This window comes from Pinus tabuliformis, chromosome 1_1, assembly GCF_031772625.1.
Source record: "Pinus tabuliformis cultivar Carrire ecotype Pingquan chromosome 1_1, CPIR1, whole genome shotgun sequence".
Lineage (NCBI taxonomy): Eukaryota > Viridiplantae > Streptophyta > Pinopsida > Pinales > Pinaceae > Pinus > Pinus tabuliformis.
The window spans coordinates 988,252,833-988,272,678 of record NC_142297.1 but is presented as its reverse complement, the minus strand read 5'-3'; the positions used below and the strand labels follow the sequence as shown (position 1 = coordinate 988,272,678).

Sequence of the window (19,846 nt, the reverse complement as noted above, 5' to 3'; positions counted from 1 at the left end):
AGGGTTCCCACTAGTATAGTCCCACCATATGATCCACCCAATCCCTAAATTGGGGTCTACTGCTATTTCAATTAATTATTAGATGATCATGGTGGGCCATAATTCCAAGTTAAATATTATGACTCTTCATATGATATTATTGGAGATACTTGAGGAGACATATTTTTGGCTAAAGGGTTAAGGGAGGATTTTGACTTCAATATCGACCCATCAACCTTATCCTCAAGATTTATCCCATCAACCATATCCTCAACATATCAAACCAACAATCAAGAAGACAACTGAGGTGAAGCATGGGCATCCTCTCTTGCCCAAGTTGTTCAGCATATATATCAATCTATGAATGCCTCTACACTCCACCAACTGTGCATCAATAAAATTTTGGGTTTCCCCACTGTCCTCCAAGATGGATACATGTTGTCCCTGTGTTGTGCCTTTGATTGCAGAGTGGCTAATAATCATAGTTTATCGTGGATGATTGTGATCGTACGTAACATCCATGGTACAATTCATTTGTTTGGTGCCCAATGTTGGTGAATCATTGTATTGCATCATGGTAGCATATATTGCCTTTTTTAAAGCAAAAATATATTGAAAATAAATTAAGTTATGTCTCATGCAAATGTTCAATATTATTGTGTTGTGAGAGCTTTGCATATTATATGTAGCATATATCTATAATCACTTATTTCAAGCCTACTTTAAGAAATAAAGGAAGAGGTGCAAGCCCTTTCCATAAGGACTCCCACCAACTCCTCTTCTCGTAGAAAATTTTCAAACATTAGCCCATAAATCAAACACATGCCCTTGTTTCTCTAGTTTGGAAACCCTTGGATGCTTTTGACAATGAACTCCTCCCAACCACTACTTTAACCATCTATTGAACGCCTTTCATTGGTAAGAGGATACCAGATCAAAAATCATTTCACAATAATGACCTTTTGTTATTATTGTCTTTGGAAAAGCATATGCAAGATTGGAGAATAAAGACATGTTTGTCTGAGATCAAGACCACAGAGTTGAAATCATAGGCTACTCAGCTCAGAAATGAGATTGAACTAATGAGACATAGATATTTCATTAACCAGACTAGATGGCCTGATTGTTGCAATAGACACACAAGATTTTTGTCATCTTCAAATTCAAAAAGGAACTCAATACAGCTTATAAGAAATTCAAACCTAGAGAGTTTGAATCATCACGAGGCTGAGAATACTAGGAGAAAGATCTAAGACATGTGCTCAAATTCACAGGTCTTGTCACACATTAAAAATATGTGAAAATCATAAGGTTTTGTGAAATTTTGTGAAGGTGATCAAGTTACTAGTTAAACTAATCTTTTCTGGACTATATATAGTCCTAATAGGTAGCAAGGAAACTAATTTTAAAAAATACTAGGACCAAACTATATAGGGGCATAGTAGGATTATTTAGAATGTTTGATCCAAAGCTTAAACACCCTAAAGGAACACAAGTATCTTCGAAAATTATTATATTTATACAAGTCTTTCCAAATATAAACCTCTCACTCCATCAAATTGTGACACATTGAAGGAAGATCAATTTCGCATCCTTTTGGGACTATTGAAAGCCCTAAAGGGACAAACTTGCAATAGAATTCTACAAATATTTCAAGGGACTAGACCTATTGTTAAAGGTTGAAAGAGGAGAAATTATACGTAGGTTTTGAGAAACTACATAACTATGACCTGAACTCAAGAAGAGGATCAGTCTATCACCTTGAGTAAAGATTCTTGACTTAGCACCTTGGAAGCTTCTACTACAGACAATAGTATAGTAAGTATTAAGCTTGTAAAATAAGGTATCATCGTCATCATAAAGGAAATAACAGTCCACTGTAAGGTATTTTACAAGGCATCTTATGGATATATTGAAGGGACAAGTGCATAGATATAATTCTGTGTTAGATAGAAGAAGATGCCTAGAAGAGGATCTAGGCTGACTTGAACAAACCTTATAGGCCTATTCTATAATAATATATCAACCCCAGGCTAGTGGACTTGACTTGAGGAGCCTTGCTACTAGGTACTTTGATTAGTCTTGAGGGTACTGATAAAGCTTGTAGGTCATAGCTCATAGCCTTACCTTAGAGCTCTTCCTATCAAAATAGGATTGGCCTCAGATCAAGATTGACTAGGCTCATGAATTTTCATATGAGAAGGAATGACAATTAGTGCCAATATCAGGCACTAATTCCCCCATAACCCCTCAATATGGTCCCATAGCCCCTCAAGAGTTATCCATCAAGAGCTATACAATACAAAAGAACCACTAGCATATGTAGTGTTGATTTCGGTTGTCCTCGGTTCATATGGTGTTACATATTCTCCCTTGTAGGTATGGGTGCCCACGAGATCATCAAATAAATCGTCCCTCTCATCCCATTCGTGGATTTCCTGTCAATCACCACATCTCAACATGCAATCAATGCATTAGTTATAATCATAGTATCAGAGAAATAGTCCAGATGCCAACACTTTCATTTCATACTGAAAACATAAATTGATTGTTATCACAACATTTTGAATAGTAAAGATCTGCATACTCTTGAATGTCATAAAATTTGTATGCAATTACCCCATGTTTCACATCATAAAATACTCTCATAAGTTATAACATCAACATATCAGCATCAAGGATATATCATGACATCTCATAATAAATGAACCAAATGTCAATTTACATCATGATCCCTATGCATATCATATCCATCATGAGAATTCAACATCATTATCATAACAAATAATTAAATAAGCACCACATATACATCGTTAACCTCTCATTAGAACTATATGCATTTACCACATACCATCATATCACAAAACATCGTTAATATGAGAATCATCTCAATACTTATCAAATATAGAACAACAATACACTATAAGCATTCTTATCGTGAATTAATTTCATTTACTTGTATAAACAGTTCAACATCCCTCTAGGATCTATGTGAGGATGTGGTCCAACCCTGAACAGGATTATGTTATCCCATGAGTACTATTAGTGTCATGTTTTCATCAAGGTACCAATTACCTTTTCAATATACATTTCTTGTTCTTTCTATTAGGAAGTTAACCATTACATCATAGGTATAATCATCTAAGTACATCATTAAATTTCAAATGAGTCTCATCATCTTGAGCCTTAACCTCTTGTCAAATATTCTTCCTTTCCCAAGGACATTTGAGACAAATTCAATGTTAAGATATTATCGTTTGTACAATCATTTAAATCATCAATATCATGTTAAAATTCCATGATCACTATACATATTGTGCTTATCCAAATGCAACACATACATGAGGTCATCCTTATTTAAGTCTTAGGTTATGCTTAATCCACTTGCATGAAGGCTTAATCCATTGTTATGCTTCCATTGTAGCCCAGTAGGTCAAGATACTTGGCTCTTACTAGAGCATCTTGGGTTCAAGTCCCCACAATTAAAATGATGTGCTTGTTGTCCCCTAGTGATTTATCCATCACTTGCATGATTTTCATTGTGAATCTTGTCTTATTTCATCAAGTTCCCACTTGATATCTTTTATCATAGATTCATCCATCTTCAAGTTAGACTAGGGATTCTTCCACCTTAATTTTCACTCGTTAAATCTTTAGTTTATAGTTTGAAATGCTTGGAACCACTACCACCATTACCATCCATGAATGATTTGGTATGCCTAATATGTTTGACGATAAATTCTTTATCGATAATCAATTTACACTTAAATTTCTTATTAACTCAAAATACCACACACACAATATATTAAAAATAATAATAATATAAATATTCACACTTCCAATAAATAATAAAATAAAATAACAACTTATCAATTTCAACATAATATTTTAATATTAAATAAAAAAATTCATTTTTTATTACTCATTTCAACATAATACTTTAATAATAATTAAACAAATTTAAGCTCTATTATCTAATTTATTAAATGACTAAATCCACATTATATAAATTCCTTCTCATTCCTTAAAACTTGGTGAGTCATTTTTATACTATACTTAATACATGTTTTATATAATATAAAATAACACTCATTATATATATATATAAACCTTTACTTATAATTTTAAAATTTAATTTAAATATATTTTCAAATAGTGAACACACTCTCGGCCCGCCAAACTAGCTCGACGAGATCTGACCGTCGAAAGCTTCCGCCGAAATGGATGGTGCTGAGGGATATCGGAGCACCAAGATGCAAGGAGAATAAGGCATGGGGAAGGGTGGTTTGAAGATTCTGACCACCGCCACGTGGGGAGAGCTGAGTGGCATCGCTCTCGACGAGCCAAAACCACTTACATCCGAGAGCCTTGCGATCAACAAAGAAACCGCTTCAAGCCTGGTTTTCGAACCATAAGAAAAGCCACGAGGAAAAATCAAAGTGGGAGTCGACCAGCCTTTCCTCCTGCTGAACCTGGAAACCCGCTGCTTTTGGAAAACCTACAGTCAAGGTGTTTGGATTTCTTTTCTAGCCTCTAAAGCAGTTACGAGGCAAACGAGCCCCTGGCCTCGCCAGACATCTGGTTAAGACCACAATCTTTCTTCTATAAGAGGTGGCCTCCCCATGATCTTGGTGGATTTCCGATTTTCAAGATCTCGGTGGATTTCTAGTTTTCAAGATTATGGCTTATTCGCAGCTTAGGGTTTGGGCGGCTCTGCAGTTTGAAAGCTACTTTTATTTTTGCAAGCGGTTTTGTGTCTATCGAAATCTCAAGCTTTGGAGAATTCCTCTGTCGGCCAGCCTTGGAACGGTGGTTTGAAGAGTTCCTTGGAAGAAAGTGGTATTTCGGATTTTCTGGTTTCTTCAGAGCTGGAGGACGATAATCAAGGTTTCTTTTCAGTTCACACATACACTTGCACCCCTTGTGGGCTCTTCCCTTTGTGGTTTGGCTATAAACTAGAGCTCTGGGCTACATGTGGGGTTGACCAGGATTTGGTATGTTACGTAGATTTGATGCTTAGCTCGTGGACTTGGTTTGAGATTGGAGCCATTCTTTTTTTTTCATATAAGGATCATGACTCATTGGTTTGATACCTTAATTACTTTGGTTTTGCCAATTTGTATTCAAAAGTATATTCATCAACCAAACCTTCCTCCACACTGCAATGAACCAACACCTTTGCTTCTACAACCAAACCTTCCTCCTCATCATCAACCAAACCTTCCTCCTCATTTGCCCCATTGCAATGGAGGGTTTGTCAAGAAAATGGAGAGACAAACACCAATGTTTGAGAGCCACGAGACTAGGGTTTCTGTGATGGGCATTAAGGGCATGAGGCCCAACGGCAGCAGAGTACATACTCATTTATTCGTGGGTGGTGGGAGATAGATATTAAGACCCTCATTCTTATGAAAAGTGGGAGACATGGGCAGGAAATAGCAGGAAACAACGGGCTAGGCCATCTTAAAATGGAAACAAGACAGTTGAAACCACCAAAATTTTTTGGTCTAGAGGCCGAAAATCATTTTGGTGCTAAATTGTTTTAGCTTTTATATGCTGGGGCTTTCACTATTATTTTAGAAAGGAACTCGAAACTGAGCTAGAAGTTTCAAGGAAGACAATAAAGGGTTTATTTTCCACAGGTATTTTCCTTTCAATTTGATTTATTTCCCTTGCAAAGATGTTGCCATTAGTATTATTTTCCTTGCATAGCTATATTCATTGGTATAGCTGTAGGAATTGGGATTATTTTGAACAGTCTCCTCAGCTGTGACTACTTTTTCAAGAACAGATTCATCCATACTTGAACAAGGAACACATCATTACTGTCGGTAAGGTTGGGCTTGTTTAATGGAGTATTGAAATCATTATAGCAAAGGGAACACATCATTAATATTAATACTAGGGGAACTAGAACAGAGTCAATGCCTTCAGCGGGTGGTTGAGAACTGCATAGATTGACTTTGAAGTTAAAGTTGTTGTGCGTGATTTTATTTTATTGAAGTTAAAGCTTCTATGCATGATTTTATTCACAAAAACTACAACAACGATTGCAAAGACATGGACATTATCACTTCTCATACAACAATAAAAAAAATCGGGGGCCTATTCTGTATATGTGTATTGTATCACTTTGAAAACATATCCAAACATACCGACAAGGTGGGGCGTTTATAGAGTGAGAAGCTATCCACCAGGGTTCCATCCTCACTATCATCCACCCATCCACATAGCATAACTAATCAATCCACACATGTTTCTCAAAGCATTGCCCAAAAAGGAAAAAGTTTCGATTTTAGATATCATCAAAATTAGTATCAAAGGCAAGCAAAGCCTCATATTCCAACCCTATTTTCATAAAAGGGTTTCCTAGCTTTTCTCTAAGTCATATGAATTGTGAATTATTGTTACCAATAATGGGCCACCTATTCTCTTGGATGCAACAAGGACTAATGATTTCCCATGTGATAGTGTTTTCTGGTCTGTTCATTAAATTCATCAGAGAAAGGAAATAGCTGTTAAAGACATTAAAACCTACCTATTTCCCCATGAAAGACCTGCATAACTGAAAATAACTGTAACAAACCTGTAAAAAAAATTAAAAAAAATATAATTAGTCTTCAAACCACCTATGCCAGACATTCCAGACATGAGTTCTTAAAGACATTAAAACCTACCTATTGCCCCATGAAAGACCTCCATAACTGAAAATAACTGTAACAAACCTATCAAAAAAATAAAAAAATATAATTAGTCTTCAAACCACCTATGCCAGACATTCCAGACATGAGTTCTCAAAGATAGAATTCGTACAGATAAGTTTCCCAGCAGCATCATAGGTTCCATCAATGGATTTCGTGGATGAGACATAGTCAAGAGTTTTATGAGAGCCACTGTCCTGCAGTACCAAATGCCATGTTTTGCAAAACGATTCAGAGAGTGTTAACTAAGTTGAAATTATAAAAACTACTGGCCAAATGTTCTGAAATACCTACCATCCTCTTGCCTGAACTGTATTGTAAGTGAAAAGATATAGTGTTTCCAAACGACCCATTGGAATTATGTATTGTTTGACAATTAAAAATGAATGAACTTGGTTAGGGTATTTTAAATAGTGCCATAATGAGAATATCTTTAATAGCCAGAGTGGGGTCAATCTTGTGATTTCCACGGCAACAAAACTTGGACTAGTTGTAGGAAATTTTCAGTTGTGATGAATTCAGAGAGATCTGACATGTGTTGCTCGTGGAGTTTTGGGCCTCCCATGTATAGCAACAATACTGCTTCTGAGGAAGAAGCAGTAAGAAATCTCTTTGCTTTCCAATTATAAATTTATTGATGAATATTATGGAGTATATGTTGTTGGCTCTGCAAAATAAGATGTTGCCATTTTTGGAATTATATTTACTGCCAAACAGAGTGCTACTTATAATTCTCAATCAAATATAGTAAAGCAAACTTTAGTAAAAAGAAATTTCAGTATAATAGATTTGAATTTGCTATAGATCAATAAACAAAATTTATAGAAATGGACAATGTTTCAGCAAAGAGCACTGTATTGGACACCTGATTTCTCAACAATACACAACATGTTATTTGAGACATCTGATTTTCCAGTAACACGGCATACTGTATTTGCTGCCTATGATGCTTTCCGAATATGGTAGAAAAAAGAGCACTGCTTCAGGCACTAGATTTCTTAGAACAATAATTTCTTAGTAGTACAACATACTGTGAGGGGCATGATTTTTCATTATCAGAGTTTATATTATTCAGGGTATATGATTTTTTTAGCAGTGAGTCATAATACCTATCTCATTGCCTACGATCTTTCCAATTATGAAATTAAATACAGGACAGATCAATTTGAGGCACATGATTTTTGTACAGATATTGAATCTATATGAATTGCTTTGAAAAAACTTGAATGGTAGAGATATTGAATCTATATGAATTTTATTATTTGTTTGATTATGATAAATTTGATATGCAATTTTGAAAACGCTACTATATTGGGATTATGCTTTACCATGTGAATTCGATATGTGCTATTTCATGATGCAAATTGAATGTTTACCCAGCTTTCACAAAAACCCCTTATCATACTCCTTCCGCAAGATCTTCCCAATTTGATGGTTAAATTTTTATCTGATATATGAAATAAAAACCTATCATCCTACTCCTTCATGATAGTTGTGAATGATGATAATTAGGCCACTTGAGCGTTCTCATTGTCTTAGCTGTCAGTAAAATTGTACATCTATACTGGGTCTGAAAGAGAAATGCATACAGAGACCAATAAGCCTGGCATCTGTTAAGTAGCCCTGCCCCTTAGGCATCCCCATATAAGCTGTATTATTGGAAGATTGAGATATTCGCACTATCAACTAAAACAGTTACAAAATGGCTTTTGATCCTTCTCAACGTTGTTGAGGTCAGAGGACATTGCAAAATTTAATCTCTAGCTAGAGTGTGTAAATAAAACACCATCGGGTGAGACTTTTGTGAAGCCAACTTTACAGAAGGTATACACTTTCTCCTTGCTTGTGATTTGTTATAACTCATAAATCTATGCAGGCTTTGGCATTTATTTGAAGCTGGATCAGGATGGGCTTATTTTTCATAGATGACTTTTTACAACGATCGCTGATACTTATTTCATTATTTACTTTTTAACCATCATATGCTGACCATTTTCGATGATGCTAAATTGAATACTCTTTTTCTTGTTACCTAGGGAATATTAAAAGAGATCCTAGAAGAGTTACTGGCTGCCAGGAAAAGAGCCAAGGCAGACCTAAAGGTGGTGAACTAAGTTCTTCCTATGTTCATGTTACATGCTTGTATTTTTTCCACTTAGCATCTCAGTTTTTAACTTCCTATAATCTTGTTTAGGAGGATAAAGATCCTTTTGAAAAGGATGTCTTGGATGGCCGACAATTAGCTTTGAAGGTAATTACATCTTTGTCAAGTCTGTATTAATTATGGCTTGGACATGGAATAAAAGTAAAACTAGGTATGCTGGTGAAACGCATAAAATAGTTTTGACTGTGTGCACTTGCAGATCAGTGCGAATTCAGTTTATGGGTTTACTGGTGCCACTGTTGGCAAATTGCCCTGTTTGGAGATTTCTTCAAGTGTGACGAGCTATGGTAATTTCACAGTTCTTCCATGGAAAAAAAACATTAAATCCATGGACACCTTGATTCTCCCCTTGTTTTTCCTAGTTGTAATGTTATTGGTGCTTCTTTTACTTACAAGATAAATATGATTGTAGTCCTCTCTTATTCTATATATGCATGTATCAGCCATTCACATTGATTATTTTTGGGCATCAATTATATCCATGTAATTCTTTTCTTCCTCCTGGCATAATGTTTTGGGTATGAACTGTAATTGACAATCTTGTACAAATAAGATCGAGTTCTTGAATTGCATTAATTAGTCATGTGTACTTGTACAACTAAGATGATATGCTTAGGCCCTCTTATTATATTTTGATTACAAGTCCAATTTCATCTTTTGACACATTGTCTATTCCATCAGGCAATATCGATTTTACGTATTGTTTTAAAATTTCATATCATTAATCATCTCATTTTTTCCCCTTGTCAGGCCGTCAAATGATAGAGCATACAAAGAGGCTAGTTGAAGAAAGGTTCACAATAGTTGGTGGTTACCAATGCAATGCTGAGGTAGGCTATTATTTAGCAACTAAAGGTATTTGTAACCTTTGAGCTAGATCAGTAATGACAGGAAGTACACTTGTTGTATTGGTGATAGTCCAAGTTCTTGAAATCATAATGGGTGATCTAATCCTAACCAAGATTTCTACTGTAAAGCTTGATATTATATTTTATATTTGAACCTAGGTTGTATATGGAGATACAGATTTAGTTATGATACAGTTTGGTGTACAAAATATAGAAGAGGCCATGACGCTAGGGAGTGAAGCCTCAGATTATATTAGTGGTACATTTACAAAGGTACAGTGTCAAGAATTTTAAATATCTGTGAAGCCTCTAGAGTTCTTAATGATGTTTTTGTAGGGATGAATGTTTTAATATCACCTTTCTTTTTAAAACTAATCTTCTTTTGACATTCCACTTCCATGAGATTTTTGTAAATATGCATAGGACAAGATGATCAGTTATGCTTTTATGTGGCTTATCTGCATCTGTTTGGTGCATCTTTGGCATCTAATCAGTGCGTTATTTAACATATGCTTTTATGCAGCCTATTAAACTAAAATTTGAAAAAATATACTACCCATACTTGTTGATCAACAAGAAAAGATATGCTGGGTTGTTGTGGATAAAGCCAGATGCTTATGACAAAATGGATACTAAAGGTGACAAACCTGATCTTTTTGTCTCAAAGAGAGGCCTTAGTGTTTGTGAAGGCTCAAAATGCTCTTAGAAAAATAATTTATTTGATGCCTTCTTAATTATTAAATATTCCTGATCTTTTAAATATTCCATATCAACAGGCATCGAAACAGTGCAAAGGGACAATTGCCTGTTGGTGAAGAACTTGGTTACAGAGTACCTTCACGAAATACTCATTGATCGTGACATACCTGGTGTAGTGCAATATGTCAAGAACACTATTTCTGACCTGTTAATGAACATAATGGATTTGTCACTTTTGGTGATAACTAATGTGAGAACAATGAATCCTTCTGCATGTTTATGACCAAATTTGTTTCACCATTTGTTATTTTTGAAATGGAGAAAATATGATAGGGGGAAGAGGAGATTTACATTGCGAGCAAGTCACTTCTTACATATTCCTAGTTTCAAGTGTTAGAAGTATATACTATATACCTAGTTGGGGCAGGCCATGGAAGTTTCCTTTTTAAGTCTGTCATGTTTCTTCTCCCTACATTCTGTACTTGGAAGGGATTCAGTCAATATTTACTGCTAGCAATGGGAGGAAGAAGTGTCAAGGGAGGCTCTTATACAATTGAAGAGAATCAAAACATGACAATATATAATATATCTGCATTTTTAATCTCATCCTGAGAAAAATTGATTACTGTTTAGCTACGGAAGAAACAGATATTTGCAGGTCATATCCTTTATCAAGGCTATTAGCATATTCTTAAGGGCATTGTTGTTTGCCTGTGCTAACAATCTCTTTGTTGAGTCAGGGTCTGATAAAGACTAGAGATGACTATGCACTCAAGGTAGCACACATGGAACTAGCTGAGCGCATGCAGAAGGTAAATACTGGAAATAACTTCTCAGAACAAGTATAATGAATGGTGTGATTCCTTCTAGTTCCATTTCAATCCTATCTCTCTATTTTTGTTACTGTAGTGCATCTAAAGACTCTTCTAATATTTTTCTTTTTATTGACAATGAGTCAATTGTCGGATTTTTTAAATTGATTTCGTGTTTTAAAGCCAAGTTGCTCCTGGTTTACAGAGGGATGTTGCAACTACTCCAACTATGGGTGATCGTGTTCCATATGTCATCATAAAGGCTGCAAAAGGTGCCAAGGTAATAATTAACCCCTTCTGTGCTCAGCATAAGTCTCGATATTGCACTAAAAAATGGTTATTTTAATTATTTTGCTATGTTTTATTTGGAGGCATAATTTACAGAGGGATTATAGATATAATGACTAATGTGTTTACTTGGGCTCAAGCATATGAGAAATCTGAGAATCCAATTTATGTACTAGAGAATAACATCCCTATTGATCCACAATATTATCTGGAGAATCAACTGAGAAAGGTGAAAGACCAAAGCATCATCACTTGTAGTTTATGCTCTTTTTGGAAATTTCACCAATGTTTCAAATATATCTTGATAGATAGTAATTCTTTCCAGCTAAGTTTTTTTGATTAGTTCCTGTTTTTGCTATGTAGCCACCGTTGAGAATATTTGAGACCATTTTGAAGAATGAAAGCAAGGAGCTTCTTCATGGTAGTCACACACGAGCAGTTTCCATATCAACTCCTTCAAATAGTGGAATTATGAAATTTGCCAAGAAACAACTCAATTGTTTTGGTTGTAAAACACCTATCAGGTATTTAGTTAATACAAGTAGAGGGTGTCCTACATGTGGTTTCCTTTCTTATAGTAGTGCACAATTGAGAGTAACTATTATTTCAATTTGGCGCTTTAGAAAGCTACCAGGGTTCATCTTTTTGATGTGGAAAAATCTATGAGGTTGCATGATTCCATGCCTGCTCTCCTTGTAAGAAACTGTCTAGCTTTCTTATAATAAGGATGTCTGGTTAGGTTGCTTCATACTGAAATTCATGATGTTACCTGATTTCATGTTGCCATTGTAGCAAAGAATATCAGACACTTTGTTCACATTGCAAAGGAAGAGAAGCATAATTGTATCAAAAAACGGTTGCAAATGGTAAGATGGTATTCTAATACCATTACTCTTTATTTGGAGAATTTAAAGTAGGCCTTGCGTCTATTGTTCTCACCTAGATTTTCTGTCATATGACACTAATATTTGATCAATGTTAGTGAGGAAATTAGAAATGCTCTTTGGTAAACTATGGACACAATGTCAGTGGTGCCAAGGCTCTCTGCACCAAGATGTTCTTTGCACAAGGTTTTTGAATGCTATATTTCAAGTATTACATTTTCATAACATGATTTAAGTTTATTTACATTATGGATGTATTTTGTAACATTTGTGTGATCATGTATTTGTTTTTAATTAATAGGATGTTTTTTTTTTTTTTTTTTTTACAATTACTATCTCTTTTATACTTACATTGATGTCCTATCCTTATTGCAGTCATGACTGCCCAATATTTTATTGTAGGAAGAAAGCTCAGAAAGACCCAACTGAAGTAGAGGTGCAACTAGAGCGCTGGCAGTTTTGAGGATGTTGCCTGTGTAGCTTGTAATTTTTTGTATTATCGAATATTTTTGTTTTCCTGAATTTTCTGTGGTGTATGTTTCTCTAATTTAATGGATCGGGGAATTTATTTGGTCCCTGAATCAGGATGAGCATGGTTTATTTATTGTACAGTAATTTTCAAGTCCTTGTTATTTAATGTTAACTAGTTCAATATATCTTTTCTCCTTGCAAATGAGATGGAGAAAAAGTCAAAATGGATACATACTTCCCAAGGCGCACCCTATAAATGCAATGAGCACGCATATCCCAAATTTTAGAAGAGCACACACTATAAAACATAGATCTGTAGGCATACATATGTATATCCAGACATGCATACAGTTGAATGGATGGATGGATGGATAAGTAGATAGAGATGGATACACAGATAGATTGGCAAGAGTAAATCCGAGCCAGAGAAGGACGTAAAAGGATAGGCACTACGCACAAAGAAGCCATCATATTTCTCCCTCTTTCAACAATTTATGCTAATTTGAAAACTTTACTGGTCATTACATGATTGCACCCATCAAATGAATAATCCGATGATGATTTGACAATTATACCACAAAATTAAAGGGTATATATTAGAAAGGCCCTTGGAACATTTCTCCCCATCCTCAAAGCAAATTCAAAGTCTCGTAGGTCATCTTGATGATACTAATTAGAACGCTTAGATGACCAACCTTAGCAATCACGATTCACAATGATCATAAATAGAACTGAACCAACCATCTATTGATTTGCATATCAATATTTTTCTGGCTGGTATATTGGATATAAAGTTCCTTGTGATGATCTACTCAACAAAAGTCATGCTACCACTCATTTCTTTGGGCATTTTCTAATGAAGTGTGCTACTTGAAGCATACATTTTCTGACTTTCAACTTCTTGTGCACAAGAGCATGGCCTTACCTATAGTGCCATTTTAACTTTTACAAAGCTGTCTATTCACGTTTATTAGTAGGATTTTGGTTAACACCTTTAGGATAAATCAAACTTGTTGCATTTTTTACATAATGGCATGCATAAGTCAACTAGGGTTGTGTGAAATTATAATTATATTAACCTTAAGGTGAAAGAATTTTGTGGACCAAGAAAGGTTAGACTAATTTTTTTCAGTACAGATGATAAAGTTTGCATGATGGTCATATAGCCTTTAGGGTGTACTTTAGTCACGCACATTTATAAAGTACGTGGTACCACAATGGTACTTTGCTGCTATGTCACAAGATTCGTTGAACTTCAACCTTGGGGTTTGAATTTTGGCGAACCTTAATTTTTTTTGAGGTTTGGAAAACTTTAATTTTTTTTTAGGTTTGGCGAACCTCATCGAACCTCATGATCATTGACCAAGTCCATAGATTAAAACTCATAACGTCATGTCACAACTCAAGCTTGTAATCTATCCTTGCAATTTCCATGTTCGTGAGAGCATTTTGTATGTTTATTGATGTTGATATCTTAGTATTTTATCCTATATTTCATTTTAAACTTAATATATATATATATATATATATATATATATATATATATATATATATATATATATATATATATATATATATAGATATGAATCTAATTGCGAACCTCATCAAAAAATTCGAATTCGAACTGAACCTAATCATTGCCAAACCCATACTTGAACCCAAACCATGTGACTTAGCTTTGTTGTTATGTAATGAGTTAGATTAGTTTAAGTTGCTTTTGATTAGGCTTAGGTTAGTGGAATATGAAGTGTCACTTGGCAATATGAAGAGTCACTTTGATTTGGACAGATATAATGATTTTTTAAAATGGTAATCTGTCTCGTCTTTAGGTATTCCCTGTTTCATTGTTGGTGCTTTTACTTTTGTATGATTGTTTTATGCATTTACAACATATTGGAGAAAGGGTAGCATGACCAAAGGATTGGTTGGCATGTGTACAACAATGAAGAGTCAAGCAAACACTAAGATGAAGACATCACATCCCGAAGTTGGTTTGTAGTTAGTTTTGAATTTTTATTTGTCAGTTAATGCTGTGATTTAATATTTGATGGGTCAACATAAAATTACTATTACTATTTTTCTAGGAAAAATTAGTATTTATTCAGCCACAAATCACTATAGAAGTGTAGTAAGAGCTGTAGAATTGCCACAACAACACCAATCACGGCACCAGGGCTTAGGTACTACAATAAACACACTTCCTCGGGCTTGTGTACATCACATTAACAACATGCAGGCTTCTTGAGGTAGTTGTTCATTGCAGTGATACGAAGTTGTGGCAGTGATACAAAGTTGTGGGTAGGGCTGTAACAAGTCATATACAAGAAAAATAATTGCATACATTTCACAGATAAGGAAAAAAATGTCTGGGAACTCTTTTAGAGGTGTCAGAAGGACTGTACAGGCCTTGGGCAACAATAGGAAACTCTCAACAAGCGTGAGTAGGGTTGTACAGGACCACAGGCCCCTGGTGTTAATTGCAAACACTCAAGCAACGTGGGTATGTACTATGCATTCAGGCTCTTCAATGACAAGCTTGAGAAGTTTGTCATCGACCTTGATTAGCAATAAATAGAAGTTAGACAGATAACCTAGAACAGTCTCAGGTAGGGAGAAAGAAAGGTTGAGCAGTTTGTAACAGACCTTAACCAATGAGAAACAGAGGCTGGGTGATTTGTAATAGGCAATAACAGTGAGAAACAGAGGTTGGGTAGGTTGTAGTAGGCTGTATCAGTGTTGGAAAAGGGCTTCAAGGATGTTGTAAAAGGCATCTACAGAGAGTTAACAACCATGAAAAAATGGCATAAATAAGTACCCTTAGTAATTTCATGGAGTTCAATTAAAAGTTTATTGGACATAATTTCAGCACATAGAAGCAATATAAAATCAAATAGGAAAGCCTTTAGGCAATTGGATCTAAATGAATTTTTAGTACCTGAATTCAATATCCTCATTGAGCGGGAAGAATTTCACTACAAAGTTCAAGACACAGTAGTGGTTATTAAGATGTCGATCATTGTCAGATGCTTCTGTAGTGCAAGATGCATCTCAGTATGGACAAGGGTACAACGGATGCATAAAACTTCTGAGAAGTTTGGGCTTATTGCCTTGAAAGGATGTTTTTAATGCAAATGAAGGGAAGGGAATTGATTTCAGATCAATTGGTGAAATTGAAAGACATTATGGACCTGATATGGATGAGCGGTAATTGAAGAAGACATGGTGATAATTATCTTCAAAAGTTTGCCTTTATTTCAATTTTTTTGTAGAATCTTCTAATATCACTTCCGAAACCACTGCCATAATATTTGAGTTGTCCTGTCAACTAGTGCAGTAAGTAGAATGTTATTTTCTTATTATTTTTTGTTAACTTTTATTGAAATAATTTGTTCCATTTCTAAAATATTGAAACTTTGGCTTACAATCTTTTATGTTGTCAGGTACGAGGCAGAACTTGTAGCAGCTGCGGCCCAACCCCTTCCACTCCAAATTACTAGCAAGTTTTATAACCTTAAGATAGCTTTGTGTTTAGTCATGTTGTAAGTTGGATGAAAATGATTAGTTATCTTGATAGCCTCAAGTTAGTGTTGTGTTTATTTATGATGTAAGTAAGTTGAAAATGATTAATAATCTTGATGAATGTATTTCAGGATGCATTCAGGGATTCCCATCAGGTGCTTCCTAGCATTGATGATGGAAGCATTGAAAACCAATTGGCAGTTGTTGAATACGTTGAAGATACATACAAATTCTACAGGACAATTGAGGTATGTTTCTCTGTCAATGATTGCAGTTTCTTGTTAGGGTGAAGGTAAAGTTTTATTTTCCTTAACTAAAATTTGGCATTCATGTATGCCCAGGACGTGAGTTGCATACCTCCAGATTATATGAGAATCCAGGTTAAAATCAATGCAAAGATGAGGCAGTCGTGATTGATTGGTTGGTGGAGATACAACTTTGTTCCTATGCTAGTTCCAACTTCCATTTGCTGTCAAACATAGATCTAAAAGAGATTTATATGGTCTATCTCTTAGGCCTGACATAAAAATCTTAAAATTTTCAGGTGCATCTAGAATTGGAATTAATGCCAGAGACGTTGTATCTCACTGTGAACATCATTGACAGATACCTTTCTATTCAGAGTATTGCAAGGAAGAATTTGCCATTACTTGCTATCACTGCAATGTTTATAGCTAGCAAATATGAAGAAGTCTGTCCTCCACAGGTAGGATGACTTGCTGACATCTGTAAGAAAGGATGTGTATATATCTAATTAAAAGAACACTTTGTTGGCTGTATAAAAGTACATACACCAGCAATATCTACTCCTACAGAAGATTACGCTTTATGCTGGAATCAGCACAAAAATTATATTATAATAGGTAACACAATATTGATAAGAGCTGGTTTATACTTGGCTACAGGTCAATGACTTCATCTGCATCTTCCCAAATGAATGCACGTCAGAACAGATAGTGGCCATGGTAATTAGCTCTAACTGATAATTCTTTGTCATTGATTGCAACATAGTCTCCAAACATTCAGATTGACTGATCAATTGATAATAACTCTTCGCAGGAGTCTACGATATTAAAGCAACTGAACTTCAAGCTTACAGTTCCCACTCCATATGTATTCCTCCTCAGGTTTCTAAAGGCAGCTGATTCCAACAAAGTGGTAAAGTTTTGAATGACACCACTTTTTATATTGTTGAAAGCAGCCTGTGTGGCATTGATCAAATCTACTTTCAAAAATGCCTCATAAAATCTAGCATTCATGTTTTAAATTACTTTTCTTCATTGTATTCCTAATAACACCCTACTGTACTGACAATTCGTACTATCTATTATTCAGATGGAAAATCTGGCATTCTTCTTGGTTGAACTGTGTTTGCTTCAGTACATAATGAGCAAGTATAGTCCATCAATGCTTGCTGCTGCTGCTGTCTACACTGCTCGATGCACTTTGAGGAAGGATCCATGTTGGATCAAAACACTTACTCTTCATACAGGCTACTCTAAAGCAGACCTAAAGTAAGCCTTAAAATTATTAAAGCATCATGCTTTTAGTGATTTTACCCTTCCAAAGAAATCCTACTCCTGGACATTTTAGATTTCTTCATCAATTACAGGCAGGCATTGTTGATCAACTACGGCCAGAACATTGTGTCTTGATCAACTATATGTTGGAACTCAGCTACTAACACCCTATCTCAATTGAATCTTTATCTAATACTAACGCGCATACTAAGCGTCTAGAGGCGTACACATATTTTGTTAACTCTGTACATTGAGGTAATAACATTTATGTGCATTGTTCCAGGGAATGTGTGTATTTCATGGTTGATTTTCACCTAAATGCAGGAGGAAATAAGCTGAGAGCTGTTCATAAGAAGTATTCAGATCCATTTTTTGGCTATGTTGCTTTTTTAAGCCCTGCCAAGTTATCTGCTGAAGACAATTGCAATTCCAACAACTGATGAATATGTGCACCAGATTTACTTTTGGAGTCTAATTGAAGGTGGACTATGTGTTCTAAAATGAAGCTCTATTGCATATATTTTTGTCCTTTTCAACCTGTAAACTAAATCTGTGGCCAAAAATTTATGTTACGCTCATGATTCCTCCGTGCAGATATCAAGGGGCTAGCGCGGATTCTATACCGATTAGTAATGGAAAAAAGACACACGTGAAACTATGCAAGAAGGAAGAAAACCTCGAGAATGGAAGGATTTTAAATGGGATCCATCCCAGTACCCTTTTGGAAGGAAAGACAGTAAGGACGAAAGGAGGGTCATCAACAAGCAGCAACGGGAACCACCAGAAAGCTCTCGAATACGTAAACTCCATTCCGGAACCATTTCGTGAGAAAAGTGAAGATAGAAAGACTAGCCAAGAAAACCAGCCCTCAATGCATTGCGTTGCAGGACGAGGAGATCTTCTCCTACAATGGGGCCAAAACAAGAGGCCTCATGGTTATAGAGCAGAATACGGAAGCGTGGTTGAAGAATCTTCTATTTAGGCTAAGAAAATTATTCGGATCGATAGACATAATGGAAGGCATGACCAACAGACATTCAAAATGATTTTATTTATTTATTTTTTAAATAATTTTTTATATTGTCTCTAGAGAGACAATAGTTTGAATTATGGACATTTATTTTTTTTAAATAATTTTTTATATTGTCTCTAGAGAGACAATAGTTTGAATTATGGACATTTATTTTTTCTTTTCAAATAATTTTTTATATTGTCTCTAGAGAGACAATAGTTTGAATTATGGAATTGTCTCTAAAAAGACAAAAATGTAATTGTCTCTAAAGAGACACAAATGAAGTTGTCTCTATAGAGACAAATGAAATTGTCTCTAGAGAGACAAATCAAATTGTCTTTATAGAGACAATAATAATATGTGTTCTATATTGTCTTTTAGAGACAAATTTTTGAGACATTATATTTTGAGAGACCCGCTTAGAGACAATATTTAAGACAATATTTGAGTTTCTTTTTGTCTTAAGTTAATACAATTGACTCAAATATTGTTGTAAATATTGTCTTAAAACCCCCCTACATGTAGTAGTGACCCTTGTCTTGCAGTTGTGAAACTCAAACATCCCTCTTGACAATGCCTTTGTCAAAATGTGAGCATCTTCTTCCTTTGTCAGAATTTAGTGTAGCAACATTATCGACCTCTTCACACAATCATGTAAATGGTCATACCATATATCTATATGCTTCGATTGATCGTGAAATATAAGATTCTTAGAGATATTAATGCAACAATGATTATCACATTAGATAATAGTTGGATCCATCATCTAACCAAATATTCCAACAAGTATCTTTCTCATCTAGATCACCTTAGATGTTGCTTGACTTGCATCCATGTATTATGCTTCTACTGAGACAAGAGCCACACATATTTTCTTATGAATGTACCAGGAAACAACTGTGGACCCAACAGTGAAAATTCCACTTGATTTACTCTTTCAGTCTCATGG

The 19,846-nt window shown here is 35.1% G+C and overlaps 1 protein-coding gene across 1 annotated transcript; it reads left to right on the top strand.

Annotated features, from left to right (window-relative positions):
• The first annotated feature begins 4,250 nt into the window (after positions 1-4,250).
• LOC149217856 (G2/mitotic-specific cyclin-2-like) lies at positions 4,251-18,325 on the top strand. The gene is given in 15 exon segments (XM_089390384.1): positions 4,251-4,379; positions 8,717-8,782; positions 8,875-8,931; positions 9,044-9,131; positions 10,469-10,641; positions 11,132-11,203; positions 11,409-11,483; positions 16,497-16,613; positions 16,707-16,767; positions 16,770-16,805; positions 16,920-17,071; positions 17,271-17,330; positions 17,425-17,523; positions 17,701-17,879; positions 18,169-18,325. Coding segments are annotated over 15 exon segments (1,521 nt in total).
• The last annotated feature ends 1,521 nt before the right edge of the window (positions 18,326-19,846 follow it).